Here is a 24,109-nt window from a genome sequence, read left to right on the forward strand (position 1 = left end):
AAAAAAAAAAAAAAAAAAAGCAAAATAAAATTTGTAAAGAGGTTTCTTTCTACATATATGAATTAAAAAATATCTAATCATCATTTAATTTGAGTATCTACATGAAAACAAAACTCTGTAAAATTCATTTTCAGGAAGGATTTGAGGGAAAAAGGAAAACTAACACTTAACCTGCATGACTAAGAGTATGTAAGGAAGCTGCAGATCAAAGAGACATTTTCCAGTACAAAGGACAAGCTCACATACCTTGATTTGCACTGTTCAAAAATGACGGCTAAAGTTGCGAAGTCATTAAATCCTCCAGCTTTCGCTGCCAATTCCCGATGTCTCTGTTCTGCTTCCTTCTGGTACTCTGGATCAACTAAAAGTCAAATTGAGTTTAGTTCCCTGTTAAATCAAGTCCCCATGTCACTTTGCTCCCTCTTTCACCATGTGCAACAACATCTGCCTCACTCCTTGGGGCAGAATTAAATTAGCTCTTCTTAAGTTCTGTTTCTCCTTAAATCTCATCACCAGTCATTCCCCACTACAATTACCACCTTGTTGTTTTACAAGGTAGACTATCTCCCTACATAGCTTAGCCTGACCCAGAATGTGGCATGTAGCCCAATGGAACATAGTGTGGCCTTAAAATTCTTTTGCCTCTGCTTCCCAAGGACTAGGATTACAGAAGTGTACCACCACACATAGATAGTTTTCTTCTAAACACATGCTAGAGATTTATGAAAGTCAACATTCCTTCTCTCAATTCAATTGTCTTTAAAATAGTACCTGGAATTTACTTTTTTCTTTGGCATTTACTCTTCTCAAAAAAAAAAAAAAAGTTGTAAGAGTGGACGACAGTTAAAAGAGATATATGGTAAAAGTTCCATGTCCCCAGCTTGTCACATGAACACAATCTTCAAAGCTAATCACTATTATAGATGGTCCCCAACTTAGACTAATCTAACTTTATAATGGTGTAAAGGAATATACTTTACATTCAGTCAAAGCAGTACCTCCAACTTTCTATTTTTATCTTTTCCCAACATTCAGCACAACAGTCTCTCCCAATACTAGTAGCATAAGGAGCCTCTGCTTCCAGTCAGCCATGCAATCATCAGGGTAAGATAAGCTACACAGAGTCACAGTATACCATGCAGCTTTGTGGAATAGGTTAGTGTTTTTAATGCATGTTAGACTTTGGGTGTTTTTAACTTCGGATGAATTGGATCAGCATGTACCTCACTGTAATTCAAGAACATCTGTATTAAGTTTGTGTTCTTCCAAGTATTTTTCACTTTTCTCCTTGCATCATATGGTTCTTAAGGATCAAAACAGTGGCTAAGGGTCAGCGGGATTGGCTCAATAGGTAACAGTGCTTGTCTCACAAGCTTCATGACGTGAATTCAATTCCCAGAATCCATGAAAAAGTAGAAGGAGAACTGACTATACAGTTTGTCTTCTTACTTCCACATACAATGCCATAGCAAATGAACATATACATACAGAAAGTGACCAAACACAGCCTAAATGTACAAAGACACAATTTAACCAGCCAATATGTATGGAACTTAGAATAAGGAATGGGTAATTAAACAGGACCTCCATATAAATTAAACATTCCTATTACAAATATAATAATATATAACAAGTATACAGAAAACTACTTAAGCTGTAAGTGTATAGCCCTAGAGATAGTCATAAGCATGGTGTAACAATGCACTCAGATCAACAAACAAATACCAATATCAGCGAAGCCTAATCCCCTTCTAACACTACCCACTTCACCCAGCTAACTCCTCAGATTGGTCACTCCTGTTTTTAACCTTTAAAAACATGGTTTTTGCCATGATGGGACACACCTTTACTCCAAGAGCTCAATGGGCACAGGCAGATCTCTGAGTTCAAGGCTAACCTGGTCTATAGAGTGAGTTCCAGGACAGCCAGGGCTATACAGTGAAACCCTGCTTTGGATAAAGCAAAACATTTGTTTATTTTGTGTGTGAGAACTCAGCATGCAATATGGATGTTAGAAGACAACTTACAAGAATTAATGTTCTCCTTTCATCATATGGGTCCCAATAGTGAAATTCAAGTCGCCTATCTAAGTGGTACCTACCATTACTCACTGGCCCATCTCACCAGCCTGTATTTGATGAGTTTAATTGCTCTTGCTTAACATTGTTTTTGAGATTTACCTTTTATTTACTTTGATCCTATTTCTCCTGAATTCATTTTAAGACTGTCATGCTCTCTGGCCAAATTCCCCATCCAACACTTTATCAGATTACTTTTTATTCTGCCTGGGTCCCCTGGGGATGCACAGACCCTGTCTCAAACAAACAAACAAAAACTATCAGGAAAATAGCTCAGTGGTAAGGTGCTTGCCAAGCATGAGTACCTGAGTTTGATCTCTAGGACTTATATAATGAAAATAACAAATTAAAGAAAAAAATTTAAAATCCAAATGTGGTAGCCTCTACTTATAGTGGCAGCACTGGAGAAGCAGAGACAGGTGGACCTTTGAGGTTAACTGGCTAGTCCAGCCTGGTTTACTTGGCCTCGGCAGATTGCAGGCCAGTGAGGGGAAAATTCTTTCTACATAGAATTCCAGCCTGTCGTAGAACTTAACAGAGATCTACCTGCCTCTGCCTTCCCCAGTGCTGGGATTGAAAGCATGCACTAACCACACACTACCCAAGAAAAAAACTTATCTCAAAAAAAAAAAAAAAATATATTGAAGAATGGCACTTGAAGTTGTCCTCTGGCTTCCACAACCAAACACACCTACACACATACACATAAAGATACAGAGTCAAAGAAAAAGCAAAAACAAAGGCTAGGTGTGGTAGCACATACCTCTAATTCCAGCACTTGGGAGGAAAAGGCAGGTAGGGATCTCTGTGAGTACAAGGACAGCCTGGTCTACACAGTAAGTTTCAGGGCAGCTAGGGCTACATGGTCAGACCCTGTAATTAATCTCTTGATTAATCTACTAAATAAACACATAAAAAAATCCATTATTCTCCAGGCCTGAGAGTTCATGCCTTTAATCCTAGCACTGGAGAGGCAAGCATGGTCCAGACCAGTGGACCTGGATAGGGGTTCATGTTATATGGGTATATCAATTTCACAAAATGTACTGACTTATACTAATATGTATACCTTTCACTAAATTTAAATTATGCCTTTAAAACGTAAATGAGACCTTGAAAAATCACTTGATGTTCCCCTCTGCCTAATTCTTTTTCTATCCTTACCTATTGTAGTTAGGTTAGAGTTGGACCCAATATCCTTTTTTTTTGTTGTTGTTTTTGTTGTTGTTGTTGGTGGTGGTGGTTTTGGTGGTGTTTAGTTTTTCCCTTTTAGTTACCTGAGACAAGGTAACAAGGTTTCATCTCAAATCCCTGCCTATATATATACGTATATATATTATATATGTATATATATTATATATATAATATATACATATTGTGTATATATTACATATATATGTATATATTATATAATATGTATATATTATATATATTATATATGTATATATAGTATATATATGTATATATTATATATGTGTGTGTATATATTATATATATGTATGTGTATACATATGTGTGTGTGTACATACACACACACAAACACACACACACACAGCTGGTCATACAGTTACTATATAACCCAAGATGGCCTCAAACTCTGAGTTTCTCCAGTGTTAACTTCTAAAATACTGGGATTACAGGTATGCACCACTACACATGGCTCTCTTTTTTTTTTCCTTGTTTTTTTTGTTTGTTTGTTTTTGTTTTTTTGGTTTTTCAAGATGGGTTTCTCTGTATAGCCCTGGCTGTCCTGGAACTCACTCTGTAGACCAGGCTGGCCTCGGACTCAGAAATCCACCTGCCTCTGCCTCCCAAGTGCTGGGATCAAAGGCTCTCTTGTTTTTTAAATGAAAAGCATGGGAGTATGAGAAACCTAGGCTCATGGTCAGAAACCTGGGTAATAGGACAGTTGGAGCACTCAACCTTTTACTTCCACTTCATACTCTCTAGGAATTTTTTGGAAGTATCTTTCGCTTTGATACTCCCTAATAAAAACTGAGCAATACGCCAGGCGGTGGTGGCACGTGCCTTTAATCCCAGCACTTGGGAGGCAGAGGCAGAGGCAAGCGGATTTCTGAGTTCAAGGCCAGCCTGGTCTACAGAGTGAGTTCCAGGACAGCCAGGGCTATACAGAGAAACCCTGTCTCAAAAAACCAAAATAAATAAATAAATAAATAAATAAAAACCGAGCAATATGTATATAATATTTTATTGGAAAAAATTACAACTGGGCATATTATGAGAATTATTATTTTGTAAAAAAATGTTTTATTTATTTTGTGTTCCTGTACGCTCATTTGCCAAGGCATGTCTGTGATAGTCAGAGAACAACTTATAGGAGTTAATTCTCTTTCCATCATGTTCTGAATTCTGAGGAACTCAGGACATCAGGACTGATACGATGGCTTAGCAGTTAAGACAACTAGCTGTTCTCAGCAGTTCCAGAGGATCTGACATCCTCTTTTGGCCTCATCAGACACCAGGCAAGCATATAGTGCACAGATATACATGTAGGCAAAATACCATCCGCATAAAAAAACAAACAAACAAAAAATGAAAACCTCAGGACATCAGACTTGGCAGCAAATGCCTTAACTCATTGAGCCTTCTTGCAGGCCCAAGAATCAAAATTTTGACAGTTAAAATTGAGGTCGATTTGGGGTAGGCAACAAATTGATGCAATAACACAGTACTTTTTTACATAAAAATAGATCCACCATTATAATTATGGCAGTGACAAACTAGTCTGGACCCAATACCCACAACCTGTGAAAAGAAGGCCAGTGAGATGTACACTCTATTGTTAAAGTATTAGCTGTTGACAAGGCATAGCAACTACGCTGTGCTAAGCTCCCTGTGGGAGAAGTTACTTCTCTAGATGAAAAAAAAAAGCCAACACATGTTAAAATGTCTCATACTGACACACCAAGAAACAAAGAAAGGAAGATATACAAGGACACAGAAACCTTAAAAAAAATACTCTATGGATAAAGGGTTGAACGACCTGTTCTTCCCATTCTAAGAAAACAAGTTAATGTATTACTAATTTACCACAAAAGAACAAAGGTTCACCTTATTATCTAGCTTTATCCTGAAGGGAAATTAACTTTCAGCCAGGAATGTTATATACTTCCTATGCCAAACAACTAAGTTAAAGGATAACAAAATATAAAGCTACTTATCTTGTTTCCTGTCCCACAGGTATATGGTAAGCCCCCTAAAAGGCTCTGTGAATTACTAGAGACCAGATTAAACAGCCAGACTTCACATACTAGTTAGAATTTCCACACTCTAAGATGGCAATTCTTCCTAACTTGATTTACTAGATCGTACAATTCCACCAAGTTATTTTATGGGTTTCAACTGACTCTGAAGTTCATGTGGAGAGCAAGAGACTAAGAACAGCCAGGACAATACTGAAGGGGAAGAACAAAGTCAGGGATTACTTTATCTAACTTCTTAAGAAGATTCATACAAGAATAATCAACTGATCTATGTCAAAGGGAAGGAAGGCATTTCAAAAGAGAAACAATATTTTGAACAAATGACATTGAAACAAATGTACATCCAATTATAATATGACAACATTAAGAGAAAAAAACAGGCCGGGCAGTGGTGTTGCTCACCTTTAATCCCAGCACTTGGGAGGCAGAGGCAGGTGGATTTCAAGGCCAGCCAGGTCTACAGAGTGAGTTCTAGGACAGCCAGGGCAACACAGAGAAACCCTGTCTCAAAAAACAAAACAAAACAAAAAACATAAAAAAGAGAAAAATCCAGATGACTATGGTACAGCAATGACGTCATTGATAAAGCACTAAAAACAAGATCCACTTAAGAAAACAGTTATACCGAGTTTCATTAAAATCAAAATCTTCTGTCTATTAAGGGCAATGTCAAAACAATGAAAGGATAAGCCAAAGATTTGAAAAAAAACAAAACAAAACAAAACACTTAAGAGTCAGGTGGTGGTAGCTGGCACCTTTAGTGTCAGTGCTAGGGAGATATCTCGCTGAGTTCAAGGCCAGCCTAGTCTACATAGTTAAGTTCCAGAATGGCCAGGGCTACATAGACAGACCCTGTCAGAATTCTAAAACAAACAAACCAACTGGATACTGATGTTATTGCAACATTTTTTTTACTTTGGCTTTTTGACATAGGGTTTCTTTGTATAGCCCTGGTTGTCCTTGAACTTAGAGATCTGTCTGCCTCTGCCTCCTGAGTGCTGGAACTAAAGGTATAGACTAAAGAGCTCCCACCACCTAGCTGCAGCTTTTTTAATAGCCAAAACATGAGAACCATTCCCTTTAATAAGTGGATAGACAAATTCCATATAACAGAGCAGAATTCAGTTTAGTGATTAAAAAAAGAAGTGCTACAAAAATATGTACACACTGCTAAGTGAAAGAAGTCCATCTAAAATGTTACACATTGTTCACAAACAGGCGGCCTTCTGGAAAAGGCGAAACTATAAAGACAGTAATAAGAGCAAATGTCAAGTGAGTTGGTTTATTTTATGTGTGTGTGTGTGTGAGAGAGAGAGAGAGAGACAGACAGACAGACAGACAGACGGACAGACGGACGGACAGACTGTGTGGACACATACATTTTCATGTGCACCTGAAAACCAAGGGACAACCTGAGAGAAATGATGTGGGGATGAATAAAGAAAGAATAGGAAATGTTTAAACAAGTAAAACTATTCGCTTGATTCTGCAATGGTAGACATAGGCTACTGGATATATGTAAAAACCATCAACAGCAGCAAATATCCTTCACAAATAAAAGACAGTAGTAACTGGGTTAAATGTGTGGCTGAGGGAATGGGAACCTTCTAAACTTACTCCTCATTTTTCTTAAAATGTAAAACTTTTCTAAAGAAAACAGTTTATAAGGCACAGGGTTTCAGAGTCTTGGTTTTTTTTGAGACAGGGTCACATTAGCTGTCCAGTGTGGCCTTAAATCAGGATCCTCTGCCTCTATCCCAAGACAGCATACATTACAGGTATGTTTCACCATAACCAGCAATTAAATTTTTTTGTTTTTGTTTTTGTTTTTCGAGACAGGGTTTTTCTGTATAGCCCTGGCTGTCCTGGAACTCACTCTGTAGACCAGGCTGGCCTCGAACTCAGAAATCTGCCTGCCTCTGCCTCCCAAATGCTGGGATTGAAGGCGTGCGCCACCACCGCCCAGCTAGCAATTAAATTTTTTTATAAAAAATAAAAACTGCTGGGCAGTGGTGACGCATGCCTTTAATCCCAGCACTTGGAAGGAAGAGACAGGCCAGCCTGATCTACAGAGTGAGTTCCAGGATAGCCAGGGCTACACAGAGAAACTCTGTCTTGAAAAACCAAAACAAAAATAAAAATAAAAATAAAAAAATAAAAACTGCTTATGGGAATCCACTGGATAGCTCAACAGGTAAAGGGGGCTAGTTACCAAGAATGACAATTTCAGTTTGATTTCCAGGATCCACATGGTGGAACAAGAGAACCAATTCCTCCAAGTTGGTTGGACTTTTACGCATGCACTGTGGTGTGTGTGTCCTCAAGTACATATGTACACACACATAAATGAATAGATAAAATAATATAATACAAAGAAGAGCTCTTAAAATAAATAAGATAAAGTGCTCACCAGGTCTGATGAAGACATTTTCCACAGACAGCATTGCTGCTATTGGCAGCAGCAAATCTTCACAGTCAAGAGAAGCAGCCCTGATCACTGCACACGTCAGGTGTGGAGGGAGAGGGAACTCCACCATGGATAAACCCAATCTCGTCACATGACCACTCCTTAACAGAAAGAGAAAGTTCTTAGGCCTTTTAAATCTGGGACAATACAACACAATGTTCATCATTCAGAATAAGTGAGATATAATTGAATTACCTCAACTCATCTCTAGAAATTCAATTTAAAGAATAAATCATTGTGGTCACTGCCAAGAACAACAAAAAAGTCAGGTAGTAGTGGTGCATTATCTTTGATCCAAGCACCCCGGTGGCATAGACAGATCTCTGAGTTCAAGACCAGCCTAGTCTACAGAACGAGTTCCAGGACAGCCAGGGCAACACAGAGAAACTGTTTTTTAAAAAAATAAAGCAAAACAAAACGAAAAGATCTTCTACTGTCAAGAAGTCTTACTCCCCTACTTCCTTGTTATGTAGTTATTTAATTATTGTATGTGCATGCTAATGAAACAGCACATGTGTGTGAGGGGGGAGGGAGCAGTCAGAGGACAGCTTGAAGGAAAATGGTTCTCCTCTTCTATCATGTGGGTCTGGGTGATCAAACTCATGTTGTCAGACTTAACAGCAGGCATTTTTTTGCCAGCTGAGCCATCTCACCAGCCCAGAAGTATAATACATCCAAAAACCTCCTCAATTGGACAGAAGACAGTACTATAAAACTACAAACATTCAACAGAGCACAGAGATGTCCTTGAAGAAATGAAGGAGTAACAATTATCAAACCTCATCAACACACAATCATGACAATAAAGTGTGCTTAGCATTTTTATGTAGGCAGAATAATGCTTGGCACTGAAATGGTATGAATAGTGACTTGTCAACTGAAATCTTTCAACAGTAGTGCAGCCGCTGCTTTAGTTTGGCTTTAAAAAAAAAAGTTTCATTTCTTCTCCTTGTTTACAGAACTTTCTGGCTGTTTAAGAGACTTTTTCCTCCCAGCAATTCCAATGTCAGCCCCAGGCTCCCACGTACTGAGATTACACATTACAGGCATGCACTGCCTAGCTACAAGAAAATGTCTTTGTAGTACAGTGTTTAAGTAAGAATTGTGAACAAAGATGGAGGACAGACTTTAATTTTATATAAAACAATTCATTCACACTGAAATAAATTGCTTTCTACTGTTAAACACTTAGAGTCTGTCTTAAAAAAACAAATGGACAAGCCAGGAGCACAACCTCATACCATGTCTCACACTCCTCCCAGCAGTCTTTCCACTTCAGGTTTCCTCGGGCTCATACCTGTAATTCCAGTACTTAAAAAGCTGAGGCAGGAGGCTTATGATTCAAGGACAGCTTGAGCTACATAGCTACCAACAAACAAGAAGACTAACATTATGTTTGGACTGTATTTTTTTACCTGTCAATAGCATCACACTGGTAAAGCTGTTTAAGTGCTTCCAAAATAAGCCTCTCATTAGGTGGATCCAAATATGGAAACCTATGTATTGAAATGAGATAGGAGAAAGTCAGGATTAGTTACAGCAGGACTTTTAACGCCCTGCATAGAAACTTCCTTAAAAATTTTTACTTCTCCATTTTATTTTCTTTCTTCATCTCTTTCTTCATTCTGTTTTGCTTTCTTTTTTTAAGATTTATTTTATTTTATTTTATGAGTATACTGTAGCTGTACAAATGGTGGTGAGCCATCATGTGGTTGCTGGAAATTGAACTCAGGACCACTGCTCACTCCGGCCCTGCCATTTATTGTTATATGTAAGTATACTGTAGCTGTCTTCAGACACACCAGAAGAGAGCATCAGATCCCATTACAGATGCTTGTGAGCCACCATGTAGTAGCTGGGGATAGAACTCAGGACCTATGGAAGAGCAGTTAGTGCTCTTAACTGCTGAGCCATCTCTCCAGCCCCCTTCCCTCTTTTTAAAAAAGATTTATTTATTTATTTTATGTATATGAGTAAACTGTAGCTGTCTTCAGACACATCAGAAGAAGGCATCGGATCCCATTACAGATAGTTGTGAGTCACCATGTGGCTGCTGGAAATTGAACTCAGGACCTCTGCTCGCTCTGGCCCTGCCATTTATTGTTATATGTAAGCACACTGTAGCTGTCTTCAGACACACCAGAAGGCATCTGATCTTATTACAGATGGTGGTAAGCCACCACATGGTTGCTAGGAATTGAACTTAGGTCTTCCTCAAGACCAGTCAGGGCTCTTAATCAATTCTGACTCATACTTTGTAATGAACTACTCTCTCTTTTCTTCTGAAGGCACAACTGTTTTTACTAAATTTTTACAAAACAGAGGAGAGGACCAAAAGATGGATCAGTGAGTAAGGGTGTTTGCTGTCAAGCCTGACAATGAGTTCTATCTCCAAGACAACATGGTGGAAGAAGAGAACTGATTCTTGAAAGCTTTGTTCTGACCTCCACGTGTGTGTGTGTGTGTGTGTGTGTGTGTGTGTGTGTGTGTGTGTGTGTGTATGTGTGTGTGTGTGTGTGCACAATCTAAATAAAAAGAAAAAAAAACCAACTTAAAGCAACTACTAGATAAATTAAGTTTATCTAATAGTAACTGAGGGCTGTCCTTGATTTCACAGAGACCTACCTTATTCTGCCTCCCAAGAAGTAAAATTAAATTAAGTACAAAAGAACCAGCTCAGAGAATGAAGTGCTACCACATCAGGCTTCTGCCTGATTTGTTTCTTGTTTTCCTTTCCTTTCTTTCCTTCTTGGTCTTATTCGAGACAGTGTTGCTGTGTATCTCACACTCCTCCCAGCAGTCTTTCCACCTCAGGTTTCCTTGGGCTAAGATTACAGGTATGTGCTGTAATGCACAAACCAGTAATCCTACCACTTGGGAAGCAGAGGCAGAAGGATCATGAGTTCAAAGCCAGCCTCAGTTACATATCAAGTTCAAACACAGCCTGGTAAACATGAGACCCTGTCTCAAAAAATTAGAAATAGCATCTAGAGAGATGGCTCAGGCATTAAGAGCACTTGAGGCTCTTACAGAGGACCCAGGTTTGGTTCTTAATACCCACATAGTGGCTCGCAATTATCTGTAACTCCAGTTCCAGAGGATATAATACCCTTTCCTGATCTCTAGGCATGCAAATGGTACACATATTTATGTGCAGGCAGAATATCCATATACATAAAATAAAAATTAATAAGAAATTTAAAGCAAGAGAATAATAACAGTACAGACAAGTAATTTAAAATGAACTAATAAGAATATTCTTATTTTCTAATGTATATTCACTCTTAGTTATTTTTACTCTGTAGTTCTTTGAGAATATCCTAGGAATTAATGCCAAGCTTACTGAGCAGTTGCTTTCAGAGGCTCCTCTTCCTAAGTGAGAAGATATAACAACACTTTTTAAATCTGGATTAACCTGAAAGTTTTAAGCCTGTTTGATCACATGGTTCTTTCAATGGCTTGTTACTTCTTTCTCATTGGTATAACTTATGAATACAGCTAAATTTTACATGTTTTCCTCTGCATTCTCAATTAAGAGAATTGCTAGTCTTGAGACAGATATGGTGCTGCACACCTATAATACCAGTACCTGGAAGTCATAGTCAAGTGGATCACTGTGTGTTTGAGACTAGCTTAGTCTATTGAGCATATTCTAGGCAAAAGAGGAATACATGATAAGACTGTCTCAACAAAAAAAAAATCTCTAGTCTCACTTGGAACCATCTAAATTGGCTTCCTAAGAGTCAGGCTTGCCTATAAACACAGCACTCAAGAGGTAAGAGCAGGAGGGGAACTGAAGCCAGTCTAGACTACATAGTAAGTTCCAGGACATATATGTAGTGAGGCCCTGACTCAAACTAACACACAAAAAGGGTATGAACCATTCCATATGGCTCTAAAAATCCCTTTCTAATTAGTCTTACAGTCACATGCCTTAAATTAAAAATTAATAGTGGTCAAGCCAGGCATAGTGGCACACACTTTTTAATCCCAGCATGCAGGAGGCAGAGACAGGCAGATTTCTGTAAGTTTTGAGGCCAACCTGGTCTACATAATGAATTCTAGGACAGCCAAAGTTATAGTAAAATCTTGTCTCAAAACAAACAAAACAAAACAGTGGCTACTAAGGTCAGTCCAATAAGCATCAGCATAAAAAGTCCTTAAAAAACCAAAGTTTAAATATAAGCAAAGGGGGCTGGAGAGATGGCTTGGCCGCTAGGGGCTAGCTCACCATCAAAAATGAATATGAGCAGAGGATCAAATCTCAATAAAGTGATGGAAGCTTTAAAATAAAAATTTGAAAAAACATGAAGGCAAATAGTAGCTGAATACTGTTTACTTCTGGATTCCTCAATCTTCAACTACAGCAGTTTGAGGCTGATGGAAATATTCAGAAATTTGAAAGTGGTAATGGTCACATAACATTGTGAATCTACTAACAACAATTTGAACTGTATACTTTAAAATGGCTAAAATATGTAATTTCATTTTAGGTGGGTTAACATTTTTGCTTTAGTTGAAAAGCAGCCAACATGAGAACTAACCCTGGAAACAGGTTAGTTTCAATTCTCAGGGACACAACAGTCAAATAGTACAAAACAATTTCTGAGAAGTAAGCAGCCTTCTTCCATTCTAGCCATAGATCCTTCAGGGTGGCCCACGTACCTTATGACATCATGTATGGCAAGGCACTTTAATGTCAGAACTACAGAAGTCAAACTAGTTCTCTTAATCTCCGGGATAACATGATCAGGCATACACTGATTCCAAAAATCTTTACTATAAATCCTAAAGCATTTTCCTGAGGCAGTCCTGCCAGCACGGCCACTTCGTTGCAATGCTTCACTTCTATAAAAGAAAGCAAAAACAGTCCCAAAATGAACTTGTGGGTTTGACAAATAATTTACTTCCAACATTCAAACCAAGTAGAAATACTCTAACCAGCTAATTGATACTGAATTGAAAAACTAGATAAAGAGACTTACTTTGAAATAGGAACCACCTCCAGGATATCCAGCCCTAATCTCGGGTTGTGATTTAATTGCTTCACAAAGCCTCCGTCCACCACGTATCTAAAAGAAGGAAAGCAAGTTAAATGCTAGAAAGTAAGCCAAGGTGTGTTAAGTTTTACTTTTATTGTCTGTGTAGAAGTGTTTTCTGAGTGGGGCCAGAGCAAGCGGGGCTGGAGTGACTGGGGCCGTCCTGAGCTCAATTCCCAGCAACCACATGATGGCTCACGGCCATCTGTACAGCTACAGTGTACTCATACACATTAAAAACAAAAAAAGAAGAAGTAGTGTTTTCCAGTGCACTTTTTACTGTGCAAAACATGCATGTCTATTGCCCACAAGGGCAAGAAGGTGACTATCAGTGGATCTTCTGGAAATGAAGTTTACTGACAGTTGTAAGCCATCAAGTGAAGGGTAGGCAGTGTTCTTATCTTAGTTACTAAGCTATCTCTCCAACCCCTAAACTTGTTCATTTTAATCACCTCAGAATCTCCTTTTCTACCTCAGGTACTGCATTATTTACATTAACTATAAAATCTGAAAGTCAGGTTAGTGAGGTGGCTCAGAGTAAAGGTACATGCCAACAAGCCAAATGACCTGATTTCAATCTTTGGAACCAGGATGGTACAAGACAAGAACCAATTCACACAGTGGTCCTCTGACCTCTGCACACACGCGTGCGCGCACGCGCGTGAGACACACACACACACACACACACACACACACACACAAATATAAAAACAAGATTCAAATTCAAGAAATGGATTCCATATACATAGCTGACGGTAAAGTTAGATCCTCCCAAAGTAATGGTGGTAATGAGAGAAACATTTCGGCTACTCTTCAAAAAGCTAAAATAGAATTACCGTATGGTTTAGCAATTTCATTCTCAAGTATAGACCAGTTAAGACACTGGCATTTGTTATTAAGGATTAGGGCTTAAACCCCAGCACTCACATTGAGGCTCACAACTACCTGTAACTCCAGTCAAAAGGGATCCAACAGCCTCCTGGCCTCTATGGCACCACATGCGTGAGACACACAGACATAAATATAGGCAAACACCAATACACATAAAATAAAAACAAGACCTAACAGATTCAGAGCCAGCAAGACAGCCCAGTGGGTAAAGAGTTTTAATTTGGGTGATTAAATATTTTGAAACTGGATAGAAGTGATACTTACACAAAACTGTAAATGTGTTAAATTTTAAATGTCCATTTTTAAAATTATTAAACAGGGTTCACATTCACCTACAAACTGTTGTAAGAGATTCAAAATCTAATTCTTTAGCATTCCATTTTAAGCCAATGTAGAACTAGACAGATAAAAGAGTTAAGTGAGGAAAAGTACAAAGTCTATCATTTTACTAAACAACATTCTAAAGGCTTTTGCCCATTTGGGAAACATAAAATTACAGAAGTCAATGTACTCTACTTCTCTACTAATACCTTTATTTGAAAAAAAAAACACTTTTTTTCTATTAAATTTTAAATATTTATTTATATTTTATTTTTGGTATGTTTTACTATATGGCCCAAGGGGAACTCTGTAGTCACTATGTAGCTCAGTATAGCCTCAAACTTAACACTCTTCCTGCCTGTGCTCCTGAATGCTAGAATTACATGCATTCCAACTCACATGGATAAGAAATCATTATTTATTTTTTTTAAAGAATTACTTATATATTTTTGTGTATATGAATACTCTGTAGCTATCTTCACACAAACCAGAAGAGGGCATCAGATCTCATTACAGATGGTTGTGAGCCACCATGTGGTTGCTGGGAATTGAATTCAGGATTTCTGGAAGAGCAGTCAGTACTCTGCTGAACCATCTCTCCAGCCCTATTTTTATTTTTTAACATTTTTTCCATGCACATAGATGTTTTGCCGTATATATGTATATATGTACATATATATATATATATATATATATATATATACACACACACACACACACACACACACACACCATCTTTCCAACCCTTAATCATTTCTTCTTTTTAAGAAAAAGAAATGTAATTTCTCTTTACTCATTCACTCAAAAGAAATATAATTGAGTCTTAGAGACTGTGGTCTGGCCTTTGTGTGGCAGGGCAGGCAGACTTAGTTAAGGATATAAAATACACTGGATAAAAAGTAAGTATCAGAAAGGGATGTGGTTCAGAAGCCTGAGAGATCTTACATTAGCTATGAATCCAGAAATGAACTTTGAAGTTGATTCTCCTTTACTCAAAATGGATCTGCATTATTGATTACATCCAAAACAATAGAAAGTTGTACCATAACTGAGTTTCACAAGGAAGTGAGAAGTAACAAATGCCATTTCCACATAAACGCTACATAGAAAAAACTACCAAACTGGGCTGGCAGACAGACAGGTGTGTCAGATTATTCAAGGTCCGTCACACTAATATGATAGTTAGAACAACAACTGGCCGAAACCTATGAAGCATTATAAGTATTATCTTGTATTTAGGAAAAAAGACCTCAAGTTACCAAATAATTATAAGGAATACACAATTAATTCAGAGTGTATTTCCTACTCCATTTCCCATTTAAGCAATAGTAATTATAAAAAATGAAAGGTAAGTTAGGTGTGGTGGTGCATACTTTAATCACAACACCTGGGAGGAAAAGGCAGACAGATTTGAATTAGAGGCCAACCTGGTCTAGTGAGCTCCAGGTCAGCCTAGTCTACCTGGTGAGACCCTAATTTTTTTTAAAAAGGTGAGCATAAGTTAAGAACATTAAGAGGAGGCTGGGAAGATGAGTCAGCAGTTGAGAGCATTTGCTGTACAATCTCGGAGACAGGCATTCTGATGCTAGCACCCATATAACAAGCCTGTAACTCTCACAGAGCAGGCAGAGACAGAGAGTAATGAGCCTTGTTGATGTCAGCTTAGATAAAAAGCAGGATCTCTAGGTTCAGTGAAAAACCCTGCCTCAAAAGGAATAGGGTGAGTGACAGAAGAGGACACACAATGTTGCCTCTGTGTGTAGGCATACTGAAAATACACTTAAGAAAAACTAAACAAAGGAGGCCAAGGGAGTTAGTGAAGAACATGGGTTTATAAAGTCTGTAACGATGTACAGCTAACTAAATGATTGCCTTACTTTTAGAGAACTTACAAAAGTTGTTAAACCTGAGCCAACAAGACAGCTCAGTGGGTAAAGGCACTTGTATGAAAGTCTGGCCACCTGACTTCAATTCTAGAACCCACATGGTGGACAGCAAGCTCCAACATCCTCAAGCTGTCATCTGACCTCTGCTAGCACACATACAAACAAAAGACTTTTGAAAGTTGTACCTGATCCCATCTATTGTCAAAGATGTTGCAGAAATATTGGTGGATATAACACATTTTCTAATTCCAGGTGGAGGTGGCAAAAATATTCTCCTCTGTTGATCTAAAATATATATGAAGGGGAGAAAAAGGTTTAAAACATGCTCTTGTGGGCATCAAGCTTAAAAGAACTCATTTCTTTTCATTACAAGTTGTATTTTCATCTCCCTCTTTCCCCTCCCCCTTCTCCATTCTCCATTCCCCTTGCCCCCGCTTTCTCTTTCCTGTGTACCCCTAGTTGTCTGCTGACCTGGAACTCTCCTTATACACCAGGCTGCATCCCAAGTACTGGATTTAAAGGTGTGTGCCATTACACCTAGTTTATCGCCACTTAAATAATCTGGAATATAAACTGTAATGACAAAAACTAAAACTGTTTCACTTAAGATTTTCAAATCCAGCCAGAAAGGTTAAGAGAACTTAACTGCTCTTGTGGAAGACCCGAACTTGGATCCCAGAACCCATGTCAGTTCCCAGAGACCACATGGGATGGCTCACAATAGCCTGTGACTCGGGCTCAAAGGATCTGACACCCTTCTCTGGACTTCTCATGTACCTTCACACTTGCACACAACCACATAGACACACACATATTTACACATAATTATAAAACCATCTCCTAATAAGCTGTTGCTAGGCATAGGTCAGGGCAAGCAGCCAGTTTATGTAATCTTAGAAGGGACTGCATAGCACCTGTCCACGTTTGACAGATGAGAGTATTAGATGTCTCTACTGGGAAGACATTTTAAGATATTCACTCAATAGACAATATCATTGCTAATGCAGAAAAAAAATGAATAGAAAATATCTGCTGCCTGGCGGTGGTGGTGCACACCTTTAATCCCAGCACTTGGGAGGCAGAGGCAGCCGGATTTCTGAATTCAAGGCCAGCCTGGTCTACAGAGTGAGTTCCAGGACAGCCAGGGCTACACAGAAAAACCCTGTCTTGAAAAACAACAAAAAGAAAAAAAAAAAAGAAAATATCTGCCTTGAGTGCCATGTGATGTTTCACACTTATAAAGCCAATACTGAGGAGCATCAGAAGAATCCCAAGCTCAAAACCAGCCAAGGCTACATAAGAAGGTCCTGTCTCACAATATCCTCATTTGTTTTACCTATTCATCAAACCCAGCTACAGGTCAGTGAAAAAAATCTTTTCTATAAGCTGCAACCACTTCTCCATCTCCTTATACTCAAGTGAAACTTTTATGTCCCCAAAGCAAGACAACAATGCAAAGAAGTAAGGTTATAAAAGTGTCTCTAATACCCACAGAAATAACAGTACAGAGAAGAAGTGCAATGGCGCAGTAACCAGACTAAAAAGAGGTGAAAGAAGCCACGGGCTGTAGAGATGGCGCATGTTATGAGGGCACATATTCCTCCCAAGCACCCATATCTGGCAGCTCACGATGAACTGCTTGCAACTACAGTCGAGGTGGACACAATGCCTCAGCAGGCATCAGCAATAATGTGCACATACCCACAAAGGGACATATTCCTAATTAAAAATAATAAAAGTAAATCTTTAAGAGAAATCTTTAGAGGAGGGGCAGGTCCTAGGCATCTGGGGCCTCTCTCTTCCTTATCTAATCTTCCAGCATTTTACTCAATACTTCATCAATTTCACCTTCAATACCTCTTTGCACTGCTAAAACTACTATAACAATTATTATTCTCATAATGGATCAGCAATAGCTTACCCATGGTAGTACTCAAAAGAAAAATTAACCCAAAACCTCTAATGATAGTTATATCCACACTCAGTCATACAACTTCATCACACAGATATATACATGAACATAGAAAATTACATATACTCAGAAATAAAGATGATCATATTTTGCAGTCATGGTGGAATCAGAAGTTTACCACTGGAGCTGGATGGCAAATTAAATCATGGAAAATGAATTAGCATAATACAGAACAACTCAATTCTCTCTCTTTCTCTCTCTTCCTCTCTCTCTCTCTCTCTCTCTCTCTCTCACACACACACACACACAGAAAGAGAGACAGAGAGCAAGAAAGAGTGAGAGACAAGAGAGATTCCAACTCTAGCAATCGTTAAAAAAGAAAGAAATGATTCGGTAAAAGAATACCTCTACAAGTTTTCTGGACTTAAATGATTTTTTTTGTGACTAATAAATTCAGAACCCATGGTGAAGAGCCAAGTGCGGTGGTGTACAATAAATGCACATGCCAGAAAGCTGACTTGCAAGACCCAAAAGATGTAAGCTCTAGAGCAAGAGAGAACTGGAAAAGACTCTCTACAGCCACCCATGGAAGTGGTAGGTAAGCCTAAAATCTCTCCAAAACAAAGACTGTTAAGGAAAGAGCAAGTTAAAATGCAACCTTAAGAAACAGTCCTCATTTCACTGAGGAAAACAAGAGCCTCAGAAAAAGAGCAGTCAGGGATCAGGCACACACTACCACAATGGCTTTTCACCATGGGTTCTGAATCTATTAGTCACAAAAAATTATTTATTTATTTATTTTTTTTTGATTTTTCAAGACAGTTTCTCTGTGTAGCCCTGGCTGTCCTGGAACTCACTCTGTAGACCAGGTTGGCCTCGAACTCAGAAATCTGCCTGCCTCTGCCTCCCAAGTTCTGGTATTAAAGGCATGTACCACTACAGCACAGCTGGAGAACACTAATCTATTATCAAGTGCCTAGTATCATAAGTTTCAAAAATAACATCTGGTCTGTGGTTAACTGCTAATTTAATCAAACTACAATACCCTCTGTTTAACATCTTTTTAGTTATTTAATTAAAAAATTGGGCTGGAGAGATGGCTCAGCGGTTAAGAGCACTGACTGCTCTTCTGAAGGTCCTGAGTTCAAATCCCAGCAACCACATGGTTGCTCACAACCATCCATAATGAGATCTGATGCCCTCTAGTGTGTCTGAAGACAGCTACACTGTACTTTCATATAATAAACAAATCTTAAAAAAAAATTATTATTACTATTTTTATGTGTATGGGTATTTTGCTTGCATGTATATCTATGTACCTCATGTGTTCAGTGCCCAAGAAGGCCAGCAGTCTTTGATCCTCTAGAACTGGAGCTACATATAGTCATGAGCCACCATGTGTTACTTGGAAAAGCAGTCAGTGCTCTTAACCACTGAGCCATCTCTCCAGTCACAACATCCTTTTAATTTGTAAGTCTAATCCAAAAAAAAAAGAAGTTTTACAAAACAAATTCTCTCATTCAACAGTATTTATTATTGCCAAAAACTAAAAGAAAAGTTTGCATATCCTCTTTGAATATACACACATATGCCAACTAGATGATCGCAAAGAAAAAGTCCACACTGCTTAAGATAAGACATATCCAGATACATAAGATTTCTATAAATTTTGGAGCCCTTGCAAACTAAGTACTGAGAGATTATAGTCCTCATTTCAAAGAATCCCTCCACAAGTAATTCTGTTCTGTTGAAAGAGCACAAACTCCACTCTTAAAATACTAAGAAGGAGATACAAGGTTCTCAAAAGTTACCATGAGAGGATCTTAAACAAAATCAGTTTTCTCAAGGGATGATGGCTCTATTTCATGATTTGGGCTAAGGCCTGGGAGTTACAAAACTGAGATCAATTTGTGAAATTTTTTGATCCAAACACTGAAGCTCTATATATTTCTCTGAATATATATATACAGTAATTCAATAAAAACATTTTTAAAGAGGGCTGGAGCAATAACTCAGAGGTCAATCTCTTGCTGCTCTTGAATGGAGCAGAGTTTGGTTCCCAACACCCATATTAAGCAATTCACAACTGCTGTTAACTATGGTGCTAAGGTATGCAAGGTACCTCCGCTCGCCTGGCTGGCCCCCAGAAGCTTGGACACATATTCACACTGACACACAGGACTATATGAATTTAAAAAAAAAAAAAGAAATCATTTAAAAAACTCTACCAGCGAGTCATGTTTTCTTTCCTAGTAAAGAATTACCTGTTGTCATAGAGCCGTAACATGGCAGGATCAACAAGCCGTCTAGCGTGGTATCTTGTACATCATAATCATAGTCAACAGACTCCGCCATCTGAAAAAGCAGCTCGCAACTCTTCTCTATCTCAAACTGGCCTGAAAGGAGAAGTTAGAAAACATGGGGACTTCAACTGTACATTTTAGAGATTAAAGTCCAGTTTAAAATTATTTTAAGGTTATTCTAAATCATTCTTTTGATCTAAAAGAAGAAAAGCATGTAGGATATGGCCAACCTCAACAACAAAATTTAAGTAGAAGTATGTTCCTGATTTCTAAACAAACAAAAGTGCTTATCATCTTCAAGCCTTTCATGCCATTAATACCAAGTTTCAGAGGACTGAATTACTCACACACAAAGGAAACTAGTACAGGAAATACTGGATCCAGGTACAATTCAAAAACTTGAATTTAACCCAAAAGGCAAAGACAGAGTTTAAATGACTTCAGACTCAACAATGAATTGGTTCACCCTGCTTGGAAGCAGCTAGTTACATAGGTTCACTACTCTTGAATGTAACTCTTCTATTTTTAACCCCCAAAACTTCTACAAGCTTGTCTGCAATGCATGGATTCCACACCTTATCAATACTACCCATCTTACCCCTTCAAGAAATGACAGTTGGGCTGAATTATAGAATTAATTATTCAGAACCAGGTTTATTTAGCCAAGTTCAAACTCTGTGTGCAGTAGGCAAGACCAAAACAAAAAACAAACAAACAAAAAAAACCCCACTTCGCAAAGTTCATTTCTTTCTGTGACAGGGCAGTGTGGTTCCCATGTGCTTATTGGTGATCCTGACATTCCGTGTACCTGGTATCTAACAGAGAACCATAAAAAGATAAGGCAACAGCTGAACAGAGTCCACACATCCTAGGACTAGTAGTAGTCTACTCTGGGGCCATATTTCCTGCATACAAAAGGAAGACATTAACCAAGCAGTGGGATGCTCTTGTTCTCTCAGAATGGTCTGGGCAATAATCAAGAAAGACTTTGTCTCAAAAACCATCAAATCATTTTACTTATTTATTGATCCACTGAGAGTTGTTTGTTGTTTTTCAACAGGGTCTTATCATATAGCCCAAGCTAATCTTGAACTATATACCCCTACCTCTTGCCTCACACTCCAGAGTTCTAATGTTTGCAGCATTCACCACTACATTTGGCTTACAAATAAGAGACATTATTAAACCTAGTAGGGAATGCTCACCAGTCAGAAAAACTAAGATGTCTCCAGCCATTTCATTCAAATGAATATCCATGGTCACTTTCACAATCTAAAGCAAGCAAACAAACAAACAAAAAAACACACAAAAATGATATGCAGGTATAACATACTTGTTTCTCAACTACAAATATCCCCTTGCTCCACACACAAAAAAGAAAATGCAGTCAAGCTCCCAAAAAGTCATTAAGACTACTGATAAAATACAATAAGGGCAGCCAGGTGGCTCACTGGGTAAGGTCCTTGCCACACAAGCTTGATGGATGACCTGAGTTTAATCTCTAGAACCCACATAAAGGTAGATGGAGACAACAAAGGCTACAGAGTTGTCATCTGACCTTCATGTGCATGACATGGCATATGTGAAAATCCGCCCCCCCAAACACATTATACATACACTATAATAAATGAAATTTTAAAAACAAGAAAATTACACAAGTAAATGAAATCTGACACACAAAAGAAAAATAAGATTGCAAAGTAATACCGCTTGAATATATGCAGTATTTTCTCTGTCTCGTGGGCCAATCAAATTGCAGAATTTCTCTCTGACTGGATAGAGTCTTCCAGGTATATCAAATATGGGGCAATTTCCAAAGAATGCAGAGAGCTTGGCTAGCTCCATAGTTGCTGACATCACCACCACCTTTAAATGCTCTTTCCTGTTAGGAGACTTATCCTGAAACAGCTTCTTCAGTAAACCAAATAAGATATCCTGAAAGGAAAAGCTAGTAAGCCACAAATACTAGGATATTATTATCTTATTTATTTGATCAATCAATCTATCTATCTATCTTTAGAGCCTATCTATCTATCTATCTATCTATCTATCTATCTATCTATCTATCTTTAAAGCCTGGTCTCACTATTTAGATCAATTTGGCTTAGAACTCACTAAGTAAACCAGGCTGGCCCTCAACTCACTGCCTTTGTTTCCAGAGTAGTAAGAATATTTATTTTTGAGGCAGTTTCAAGTAATCCAGGGCTGGCCTGAAACTAATATTTGGTCAAGGAGGATCTTGAACTTCTAATCCGTCTGCTTCCACTTCAAGAATACTGGAATTAAAGGAGTGTACAGCCATGCCAGCATTTCTGTGATGTTGAGAATCACACCTAGGACTTTGTACATGCTAGGCAGGCATTCTACCTATTTAGCTATATCCCCAGCCCATGTAACTTATTTTGTTTGTTGAGAAAAGGTCTCACTATGTAGCATGGGCTGGCCTGGAACTCTTCTACAGACACTGGCCTTAAACTCTTAAAGATCTGCCTACCTCTGCCTCCTGAACACTGGGGTTGAAGGTGTGTGCCCTGACCTATTTAAAATAGACTGATATTATAACCAAGGGATTTCTAGTTCAACAGATTAAAATGTAAGAGAAGGCAATTCTCCACACAGGAAAAAGCTACTTAAAACAAACTTCTCATTAATTAAAAATAAATAAGTAAGTAAATAAATAAATAACTCACTGTAGTTAAAGTTCTTTCATGGGCTTCATCCAAAATAATGACACTGAATTTGTTAAGATTTGGATCTCCCAAAATATGTTTGAGTAAACATCCATCAGTCATGTATTTGATTGCTGTTTCCTAGTGTATAAAAGCAAAGGATATCAACTTGTAGCATCACAAAACTTCGCCATGATTAAACTAATTCTCTACCCCCAAATGTACAGATCAAACCACCAAGATCTACATAAAAGAGAACATAAAACTGTATATAACAAGGATGGTTGGTTAACTAGAAAATGTGTCACTTAAACAGATAGGAACTAAGGGAGTGTCCTGAGATAGAACAAATTGCCAATAAGAAGATACAAAAAGGTGCGTGGAATGTAGCAAGATAAATACAGACAAGATTAATAGCAATACTCAGTGGCAGAATGTGTACATTCTCTAGCATGCACAGGCCCTGAGTTCTATCTGCAGGATGGCAAACAAACTAAAATAAAAAACTTCACTGACTTTGTAATTAAGTTGTCAACTTATCCACTGACTTCAAGAACACTAAGATACAACACTGAATATGCTGGCTAGTTTTTGTCAACTTGATATGAACTACAGCCACCTGGGAAGTGGGATCCTCAACTAAGAAACTGTCTTCAAAGATTAGCCTCTGGGCATGTCTATGGACGTTTTCTTGATTAATGATTGATGTGAACGGTGCCCTCCTGGGACATGTGGTCCTAGGTAATTCTATGAGAACACAAACTGAGGAAGCCACGGAAAGCAAGCTAGTCAACACTACTCTGTGGCCTCTGCTTCTTTTCCTACATCCAGGTTCCTGCCTTGGTTTCCCTTAAAGATGTTCTGTAACCTGTAAGACAAATCAACTCTTTCCTCCCCAAGTTAATTTTGGTTGGTGTTTTATCACAGTAAAGAAAACCAAACTAATACACTGGATAGACTCTGAAAACAGCTAAGTGTGATACAAAAGGCACAAGGTAAAAATACTGTGTCATTCCACTTAGATGCTTTGACTAGGCATCTTCCAGAGAGAGCAGACCTACAAGAACTGAATACACAGTTTCTGTTCGAGATTTTTAAATTAAAAGTTCTGAAACTAACAGTGATAATTACATAACATTATAAACTATGACTATATCTGATGGTACTGAATTGTACACTTAAAATGGTTAAAATGGTAAAAGTTTATATAATGTATATTTTATTACAACAAAACAAAATTTAAATATGAATGCAACCAATACTGAGGTTGCAGAAATGAACCACTGTTTAAGAACACTTGCTACTCTTGCAGAAGGCCC

At 38.2% G+C, this 24,109-nt stretch overlaps 1 protein-coding gene across 1 annotated transcript in view; it reads right to left on the bottom strand.

Moving 5' to 3' along the window:
- The window catches only part of Dhx40 (DEAH-box helicase 40), a 37,442-nt gene that overhangs the window by 8,058 nt on the left and 5,275 nt on the right, over window positions 1-24,109 (bottom strand). Inside the window, exons 4-13 of the mRNA XM_031352648.1 lie at window positions 22,812-22,931; window positions 21,829-22,056; window positions 21,327-21,393; window positions 20,083-20,214; window positions 16,092-16,191; window positions 12,755-12,841; window positions 12,435-12,617; window positions 9,185-9,265; window positions 7,713-7,870; window positions 247-361 (exon numbers count right to left, since the gene is read on the bottom strand). Of these exons, the coding sequence (XP_031208508.1) occupies window positions 247-361; window positions 7,713-7,870; window positions 9,185-9,265; window positions 12,435-12,617; window positions 12,755-12,841; window positions 16,092-16,191; window positions 20,083-20,214; window positions 21,327-21,393; window positions 21,829-22,056; window positions 22,812-22,931 (1,271 nt within the window). The remainder of the gene's footprint in view (window positions 1-246; window positions 362-7,712; window positions 7,871-9,184; window positions 9,266-12,434; window positions 12,618-12,754; window positions 12,842-16,091; window positions 16,192-20,082; window positions 20,215-21,326; window positions 21,394-21,828; window positions 22,057-22,811; window positions 22,932-24,109) is intronic.

The sequence above is a fragment of the Mastomys coucha genome, unplaced genomic scaffold (genome assembly GCF_008632895.1).
Source record: "Mastomys coucha isolate ucsf_1 unplaced genomic scaffold, UCSF_Mcou_1 pScaffold5, whole genome shotgun sequence".
Taxonomy (NCBI): Eukaryota; Metazoa; Chordata; class Mammalia; order Rodentia; family Muridae; genus Mastomys; species Mastomys coucha.